The 9,634-nt window shown below is 34.9% G+C and overlaps 1 protein-coding gene across 2 annotated transcripts in view; it reads right to left on the bottom strand.

Moving 5' to 3' along the window:
* The window catches only part of PACRG (PARK2 co-regulated), a 264,280-nt gene that overhangs the window by 190,594 nt on the left and 64,052 nt on the right, over positions 1 to 9,634 (bottom strand). The window contains exon 2 of one of the 2 annotated variants that reach the window (XM_009320753.1): positions 5,743 to 5,877. The exons of the other annotated variant lie outside the window; for it this stretch is intronic. Within the exon in view, the coding sequence (XP_009319028.1) occupies positions 5,743 to 5,877 (135 nt within the window). The remainder of the gene's footprint in view (positions 1 to 5,742; positions 5,878 to 9,634) is intronic. 2 annotated transcript variants of the gene reach the window in all.

Here is a 9,634-nt window from a genome sequence, read left to right on the forward strand (position 1 = left end):
AATACTTGAGAGCTCTGCAACTGAAAACTTGTCTCCCTTCCAATTATATTGGTTGATATGAATAAATATATTTTCTCTTGCTTAAAACTTATCCCTCAAACAAGCAAAAAAGGTTGCACTTCCAGGAAAAGAAAACAGAATTTAAAACCCAGCTATTTTATGGAGAAAACCCCAAAACCAAGCCCAACAGCAAAACCAAAAGAACCAAAGCAAATCAAAAAACAAAAAAGATTTGTCTTGGTGCTGGGTATAGGTACCATCTTAATCATAGCAGCCCAGAATTTTATATAAACTAATATACAACATATTGATAAAACCAAATGAAGAATGAGAGATGTTAATAAAAATCGCAGTTAAGTGGCATGTTCAAATTATTTGTAGTCCCTATTACCAAAAGCAACCTTCAACAATCTGCACAAGGAAAAAGCGTAAGCACAATTCAAATTCATGATGTTAAGGGCAGAACACTTTTTTTTACCACTGCATCTAGTTTCTATCAATCACCAAGAAGTAATTTTGCTACTAGCCCCTGAAAAAAACAAGCTATGTAGGAAAGAGAGGATGAAGAGAAATTAAAATGGCAGAAGTCACATCCTTAGTGAACATAGCTATTCTGGAAAAAACCATAAGCCTCAAAAGATGGAAATCATGTTCATTTTGACATTTTGCTTGAGAAGTTTGCGTTTTTGAATTTGGTTTTCATTTCTTTGAAATCGCTAAAATTCTTTTGAAGAATAGAAGCTTTTTTTCCCACTGCATAATGACTTTCATAATTAACCCCACTCCCTAAAAAAGCAATTTTTCAAACATTCTGTATCATACTTTCTGTATGATACAGAGAGACTGTATTTCAAACACATTCTTAATAATTCAGAAATACTTTCTCGGTTTTATCAACTTTCTTAGTCAAAGGTTTAATTGCATTCTGACCTTTTTAAATTCAGTAATGTATATTTAAAAATGGAAGTCCTTTTCAGACCTGGACTATGAGCTTTTATTATTTGTAGCTTGGTATGAGATTATGCCAAATAATATATTACTACATTTTGAAATAAAATTGTGATATACATAGGCTAAAAGAGAACTGCAGGATCCCACATAAGTAGTCAAAGGGCTTATATATATCTTAACACATTCTTTTTCTTAAAAGATCACTTTCTACTATTATCTAACTCTAAATTAACAACGATTTATGTCCCAAACTTTTATGTTTGATACACATGAGAAACACATTTTCAAACCATACTATTATTATTCATTCTCTGTTAGTGGACAAAACCAAATGCTTCCAATTTGGAAAGACCCTTGAACATTTGTTGAATAATTCAACCAAAGAAGTTGTTTATTTCTAGATATCAAAAGCTATTGCTTTATCAAAAAATATGAGTATTACATATTTGCAGCAATTTTAAGGCACTAATATCTGTACGGTTTATTTAATGACCACTGAGGGAGCATGAAAACAAAGGATTAAATTAGATATTAAAATATTGCATTGAGTGTATGCCATTTAGCAAAGAATTCACTGACTGCTAGTAGATCCCATGAATGGGGATGAAAAGTCTTGAATTCATTTTGCATGGATTCTTTCACTTTAATTGCAATCAAAACCAGAAATTTGTGTAGTGAGTTACAAAGATGGTAGGTTTCTTTTCACAGACATAATTAACAAGTAATTCTCTACATTCACCTTTTGAAAATGACAAAAGGACAACTTTTCTCCAGTTTTGAAAACAAAGATTAGGAACACCAAGACAGTCATGTCTTTTTCTTTTAGAAATAAATGTTTTATTTCTAAAACATATATTTCTAATTTTAGAAATAACAGCCTCTAACACCAGATAATTTTAGTTTGATATTATCAGAGCTTCTTAAATTCTTTTTTTTTTCCTCTGGATGGTATTCTTTAAAACCAGGTTCAATTTCCTGTTCTTGTATATAACGATTTGTATGTTGTAAACATATTTTATCTGTTCATCTGTTTTCTTCCATTAGGTCGAAACAGGTTTATTTGAACTTGCAATAATAGTAAAACTTACGAACCAGAATGCCAATATTACAGGGGTGTTCAAAGATATGCCTTTCTAAACTTAAAGACTTAGTCTGAGAATTCATGTAGAAGAAACATCTTGCTATAATGATCTTGTAGTGAGATCTAATTTGCTTTGGTCCCTTTTTTAAGAAAAGGCACCAAGGTAGACACCATGGTTTATCCGCACAGTTTAATCTTGTCTATACTTAGGATTAATTTGGAGTAAGAATGCCTCTTTCTAAATTTAGTGCATTTTGGAAATAATTAAGCTAAACAACAACAACAAAAAAGTACTATTATTTCATAATTAAAGATTCAACACTTGCAGTTATTCAGAAATAGTTTTGAATAGTTCCTGAACTTTAAATTTGTATCTTATCTAGGTCTACAACCATAGTTACATATAGCCAGCCCTTACAAGAAAGTAACCATGAACTTAAAATTAGGGATATGCAGAACTGTTACAAAATCAAGGGTCATTTGTGCATATTTTTTTTGGTACATATTAACACAATTAGTGGATATTAAAACATTTCAGATTCTTCTGTTCCAGCTGAAAATGACTGTATTCTGTCCACAGAATTACAATATAGTGAACAAGACTTCAAAGTGTTTTAAAAAAAAATTAATGTCTGACAATTACAGTTATTTTTTTTGTTTCAGTAATTATAAAAAACAAACAAAGAAAAAAACAAAAACCAACTGTGTATTTTGCAGGACAGAACAAAATCCTGTAGTATTTTCCTTTGTCAGAACACATCATGTTTCTGAGACCCTCCTGCATTTTCTCTCATGCACCATTTGGTAGACAAACTAACAAGAGTGAAATGAACCATGGTATACATTACATCTAAACAGAGCAAAAAAACCCTTTCACAATAAAACATTGATATCGTGCAATTATAACAGGATTAAAATACCACTGTTACCATTTATTTCTTCTTTATATCCTTCCACTAGAACCACGATTCATGCAAATAGATATAGTTCAGCCAAGATTTTATAGAACATGTTCATGCCTAGACACATTTCATTATTAAAATATTTTTTTCATTTTCATGAATTTAAGCAGTATTGAGTGAAATCTATCTCTAAAAAAATACTTATTTAATCAGATTTACAAATAAATATGATGAACCGATGAAAATTAGCCATTAGATGTTTGTTGGATATTTTGACTATTCGCATGTCCTTAAAACAAGTGAAAAATACAGACCTTGCTTTATCTGCACCTTTAAATATTAGCTAATGATGAACAACATTCTCACCCTTTTGCAGTGGTGGGCAGCCTCTAAGACTTTAGAAGCTATCTAATGTAAAGTTTGAACTAGAAAACTTCTATTTGCCTGCTTCATCTACTTAAACTGCACAATAATCAATGATGTTGCATGCCAAATTAAACAACAGCCTCAAGTAATTCTACTACCTCAGTATTGTTTTCTTGAGTGCCTGCCACAGAACTCAGTCTGGATTGATTTGTGACTAAATCAAGTGGCAGGGAATAAGGGAAATAAGGTTGGACCCTGCCCTGTGCTAATGTTAGGAACGGAATAGTCCACTACCATGCTGCCTTCCTGCATGCATGCTGAAGTAGCGATAATTTGTTTCAAAAGAAAGGATTAACAGCAATAGCAAAAGCAACTGTTGTGTGACAGCTCAGTCCTACATTGCACTAGCTACATGCCAACGTTTTACTGTGGTAGGTGGACACTAGGGAGACATTAGGTCCCTAAGATTGCAAACTGTGTTAAGAAAAAATACATGCTGGATCTTTGACTAGAGACTCTGCTGTTGTGACTGTCTTAAGGCAGTATGTTTTCAACAATTCAAACTGTTAGATACAGAGAGCAAACACTCTAGACATTCAGCTGTAGCTGGAAGGCTTGTATACAGCAATTTAGCAAGATGTTATATAATCATAGAATATCTCAAGTTGGAAGGGATCCATAAGGGTCATCAAGTCCAGCTCCCTGCTCCTTGCAGGACTATCTAAAACTAAATCATACGACTAAGAGCATTGTCCAGATGTTCCTTGAACTCTGACAGGCTTGGTGCTGTGAGTACTTCCCCGGGGAGCCTGTTCCAGTGACTGACCACCCTCTCAGTGAAGCACCTTTTCCTAATGTCCCATCTGAACTTCCCCTGACACAGCTTCATTCCATCTCCTCATGTCCTAAGTCAACTAAGCAGTCACTGGCATCATCTAGTGGAATGCTAGTCCTTACGATGGAGGCGTATGCATCAAATAGCAATTAAAATGAGGTAAATTGTCTGTACCTCTCAGTCCAATTTTGAGAAACTAGAAGTTATAATGCCTCAAGATAAAAACTAAATTGTGCAGATTTTTGCACTTGCTTGCAAATGGCCTTTGAGTCTTACCTGGTGATGAAAGATTACAGTGCAGACTTACATTGTAAGCCTGTGAGTTTTAGTCCAGAAAGGGCATTTCTAGGGTCGCCTAAAGACCACTTGCACTGGAATCTCATTCTGATCATGGGTAAAGTCTTGTTGGATAGAGATTCCCTTTGCTGCAAGAACTATTCATTGTTCCTTGTGCTGATTCAACACTGTTATGGGCAACAAAATAGTAGCACAAATCTCTCTTCTATACTTCAATAAGCAAAAAAGCTACCTTAAAATCTAGTAACTAAATTACATAGTACCACTTACCACACTACAGATCTAATCCTGTTGGCTTCAGTGGGAGTAGAATCAGCTATAAGATTGCAAAATCCTCCTTTTGCTGTTGAATTAACATAGCTATACATTTAAAATTGGTATGTTCTTGACATGAACAATTTAAAACATTCTGCAAATCTGACATATTTTGCTCATGCATATCATGTTCATTTTCTGTAACTATCACTGCTTCCAGCAAAATCTTATTCTAGTCCAATAAATAACACAAAACAATAAAGTAATTAATGATAACCAAAATAATTAAATAGTAGGAGCAGGTTAAAGATCAGCATTCATTTTTCAAATTAAATTGAACGTCTGCGGTAGTTACTTGGAAGATTGGCAAGTTTTACAAATAACATCACCAAGCCTTTTAGAGAGAAACACAGACGCATTAGAATGGAGTCATTAGGCAATACATTTATTTTGAAGCCAATTAACCTTTTGTCAGAGAAATGTCGGAGCTGTAATGGTTTCAGCAGTGGAGGTCAGCCTCTAACAGGGGCACGTATGACAGCGATTACGCTGTCTGACATATGCTGTAGACTGAGAGTACAGCTGTGGAATGAGAATCTGCCTTCGTTTGTATTCTGCTCTGCATTTTCAGGGAGCAGGCAATCTTGACCTATCCATTTAGGTAATTAAAGCTTCTGTTTGGAAGTGTCCTGCAGGAAGGTGAAATCTGGGGGAGATAAATGGCTGCAGCTCACTGTATCCAGCCACTTCCATCATTTGATGGACTGCCTGAAACAGGCTGCATCGCCAGGTCCTCATAAAAATAGAGATGAATTGGGCAGGAGACGATTCTCTAAGGCAAAGCAACTCTGTCATCTTCCTTTTTGGAGCATATAATTTAACTGTTAGCCAAGGTAGACAGCTGATTCAGGGGCCTTTCTCTAACGGCTTCCCCACCATCTTCCATTTGCTAAGAAATTATTTCAGTTTGTTTACTTATAAGCCAACTTTGTTTGACAATGAGAGATGTCACTTCAATAAGCTCAGCTCGTGGTTAGAGCTGTGCCATGACTTACCTTCCAGGCAATTTTGTTTCCTTTAGTATCATGCTCAAGGGCAATTGGGAAGTCTCCTCGCTCATAAAACTTGCGAAATGCTGTGGGCTTTGTTGGTCTTTCTTTAAATGCTCCTGCAAGTGGGGGCCCTCTTACCTTTAAAAAACAAAACCAAACAAAACAAAAAAAACCATAGTTCAGTGGTAATATATTTTTAGAAAAAGCCTAATTTATATGGCTCAAAATAGAAACAGATAAGAAAGATTAACAACATTGATCTCCCAAATTATAGTTTGCTTTCTTCTTCACTTCTTTGAAAGTACACTCTGGGAATGATCTACAGGTTTTGTTAACTGCTTTTTTTTGTTACTACTTTCAGATTGTCCCATAAAAACTGTTTGTATTTTGAAGTAGCTATCTCCATTACCACAGCATTTGTAAGCAAGTATAAAACACCAAGAACATATTCATGTTACGTACTAGAAGTTCTTGGAAAATTAAGCAATTCTCCTTGAGAAATATTTTTCTATTTATTTCTTTATAGAAGTCATTTGACTTGGTTTCGATCTAATATGACTGTCCTCACTTTCCATTGTCTTTCTCTGGCCATTACCTAATCTCCTTCACCATATCCCTTCCTCAAATGCTATGGATCTGGCTTTCATATGACTTCCAGCCCTTCAGTATTGATGGCTGAAGCACTGGAAGAAATGAAGGAAAGTCTTCTCTCAGACCTCTCCTCTCTGCCTGTGTTGCCTTGGAGGGAGAAAATTGATTCAGCTCCACTGAGTTCCTTATCTGAGTTATTGCTGGTCAGCATATTGTGTAGCCTGAATGACAGTCCAATTCCAAAATGCTCACACTGGAACTTTTTTCTCAGTCAAACATAGTAGCAACAGCAACTAATAATTGGCACTAAGATAACAGAATTTCAAGTACTTATAAGAAATCTATTGTTAAAGCTAATTAACAAAGCTAATCTCAAATGCTAAAAGAGACTAAGAGAGCTAAACTAATCTCGAATGTCCTTGACAACTGATTCTTCCCTGAGAAACTCTCGCCTTTTTTTGTTTTTATAGCCATACATCTGGGATAAGAACTTCCTACAATTCTCTGTGTATCTCTTTTTTCAAAAATGCCTTTATGACTTGCTACCTTTTATAACATAGAAAGTGTCATTTTGAAAAAAAGGTGAGAGCTTCAAGGATCATAAATCATACCCAGTATTTTGTATTGTTCTATTTGTCTCTATGTCTTCAGTGACCCTTACATTAGTTTCTAGCAGTACAGACATTCAGCTTTCCAGTGAACAGAATGCAAACATGTAACAACCTTTGCTTCATTTGTACTATTCTGTAATTTACCTATGCTAACTACAGATCTAAATCTGACTTGGCACTTTTTTCCTCCAAAGTATTTTGACATCAGTTTCCACTGACTGAGGTAGAGGGATCCACTAGTGATATGCCTACACTGTACTTCACTACGAATTACTTAAACTAGGACTACTAAACTCGGACCTACTGTTGCATATTGCTGTTACAGACAGACCATGTCTAGTGAAAACAGATTTGAGATGCATAGCTGTAACTTTGTTTAGTAAACACATCTGCAGTAGTTGAGAGTAATACTCCAAGAAAAACATTTCTAACCAGTGTAAATAAATCTACAGTTATTATTCTGCAGAGGAACAATTTGTTCTGTGCCGCTAGTATAAGTACTTTCACTTGCCTCTAATTTTTTTTGCATTTCAGGCAAGTTTATGAGTCACTTCTCATTTGAGACCACTAGAAAAGCATCTATATTTTTCACACACAGGACCTTCACACGTCCTTTAAAACGTTATTTTCTGTAAAATATTAGGAGTCACTGTTCTATTAAATTTTAACTTCAATGATAAAGAATATGTTGTCTTGATTACATGAGATAAAATCTTAATTATTTCTTGCAGACTATCATCATACGATCCCAAACTGCATCTTATCTGAAACTAAACACTTTCTTCTTCCCAACTCAAGTTAGTAAATCTGCTATGAACCTTTTTCTAGTGCACTTTTACAAATTCTCTAGAAAATATGCTTGAGTTAATTCAACTTCTTCCTATTCTTTAGGAAACAAAGAAACTAGAAGGACTGAAAGGATCTTGGTTATCAAATCCATTCCTCTATTATTCCTCTAATATTCCTCTATTATATATACAGAATCTTTAAAAAGTTGATTACAAATCTGTTTATTTGTCCCTTGCCTGTTGAAAGGCTGTGGTTAGAAACCACATCTTAAATAGTATGCCTACTCTGATCTGCCACCTCAAAAAAAGATACGGTAGAATTAGAAAAGGTTAGGAGGAGGATAAGGACTGAGGGTACGGAATGGCTTTCACAAGAAAAGAATAAACCGGGAAAATGATGACTAGGGAGGAATAAAATAAAGATTTATAAAATCATGACTTCATGGAGAGGATGAATAAGGACAGATTGTCCACCATCTCCTTCAGTAAAAGTATAGGGCATCAAAAAAATCTAGTGACAAGTTTGGAACAAACAAAAGTAGTTATGTATTCATGCAGCAAGTAGTGGATTTACAGAACTCCTTGCCGAAAGTCAGTGTCGGGAATCCTAGAAGTTTCTGTACATTCAAGCTGTGACTGGAAAAGTTGATGAGAGAAATCCATTCAGGTTGACTAAATCCACATTATCAGTGATCAGAAATACAATGAGTATTACCCTTTTTCATGCAATACAGTCTGTCTGGTACATCTCCTAGCATTACATTTAGTCTCTCATGGACACATCACACTGGCATCTCATAGTTATCCTTTGATTAACTGCCACAGCAACTATCTTTTCCAGTTGATGAGCTCTATGTTAATAACAAACTTTCCTGTCATTAGTTTTAAGTGCATTATCTTGTACTTTGTACTATTATATTTAATTCCATTTCTATTACACCAGTTCTCAAGGGCTTCCACCTCCATCCGTGATCTTCATCTGTTTTAATAACAACTCCAAACATTATGTCAACTATAGATTTCATTATACAATCCTAATTCTTATTGTCAAGGTCACTAATGAAAATATTAATAAGGTTAGCCCTAAAACCACTTCCTAAGAAGGTCCATGAATAACTTTCATCTACTATCGTGTATCTCATTTCAACATTACGTCATTATTGTCTCCATTTCAATATGGAGTTTCTTACCTGTCTTAACGCATCTCATATTTCTTATACTGTATAACTAGCAAACTAGTGTGTCTAGCTAGAGAAGTAGCTTGAAAACAGTCTAGAGAAAGGGCTGTTGTTTTTCCCTTTGTCTTAAAGCTGTTTTTCTTGTCAGTTTGGTCTGTGATAGGCATAGAGACCTTTTAAATACCAGGAAGAGCAACTGACTCCAAAGCAATGAAACTACCTAGACAGGAATGAGCCTAGGATCTGCCTAGAACACAGAAATATCACCAATCGGGAAAAGAGTGGAACTGTCCCTGCATTGAAGTAATGGTACTTTGCATGACTGAAGAGTACTGTTGCTCTGCTTTAAGTTTATTACATGGAGGCAACTTGTTCCTTTTGTTTGCATTTGATAAAAATAGATTACGAGACATTCACTAGAGTGGCTGCATTGAGCTAATACTGTTTACCTTTTACAAATAGTTTCCTTTCCCTCCTATCTTTATTACTAGGGAGACCATCACTATCATATTTGGTATTCTGAACACTGTTCTCTTATGCAGACCTCTCTTTGGGTCATTCTAGCCATGCATATTCAACAGTCTGCCTGAGGAAAAGTATATGTGTATAATTTACATTTTCACTTTTTATAATTCCTTATCTATTTTATGTATTTATTTTCCTATACTTAGATTTTAAGTAGTGCTTTTTGAGACCAGACTTCTTTTTTTTTCTATTTGCAGACTTT

This window comes from Pygoscelis adeliae, unplaced genomic scaffold (genome assembly GCF_000699105.1).
Source record: "Pygoscelis adeliae isolate BGI_AS28 unplaced genomic scaffold, ASM69910v1 Scaffold33, whole genome shotgun sequence".
NCBI classification, from domain to species: Eukaryota; Metazoa; Chordata; class Aves; order Sphenisciformes; family Spheniscidae; genus Pygoscelis; species Pygoscelis adeliae.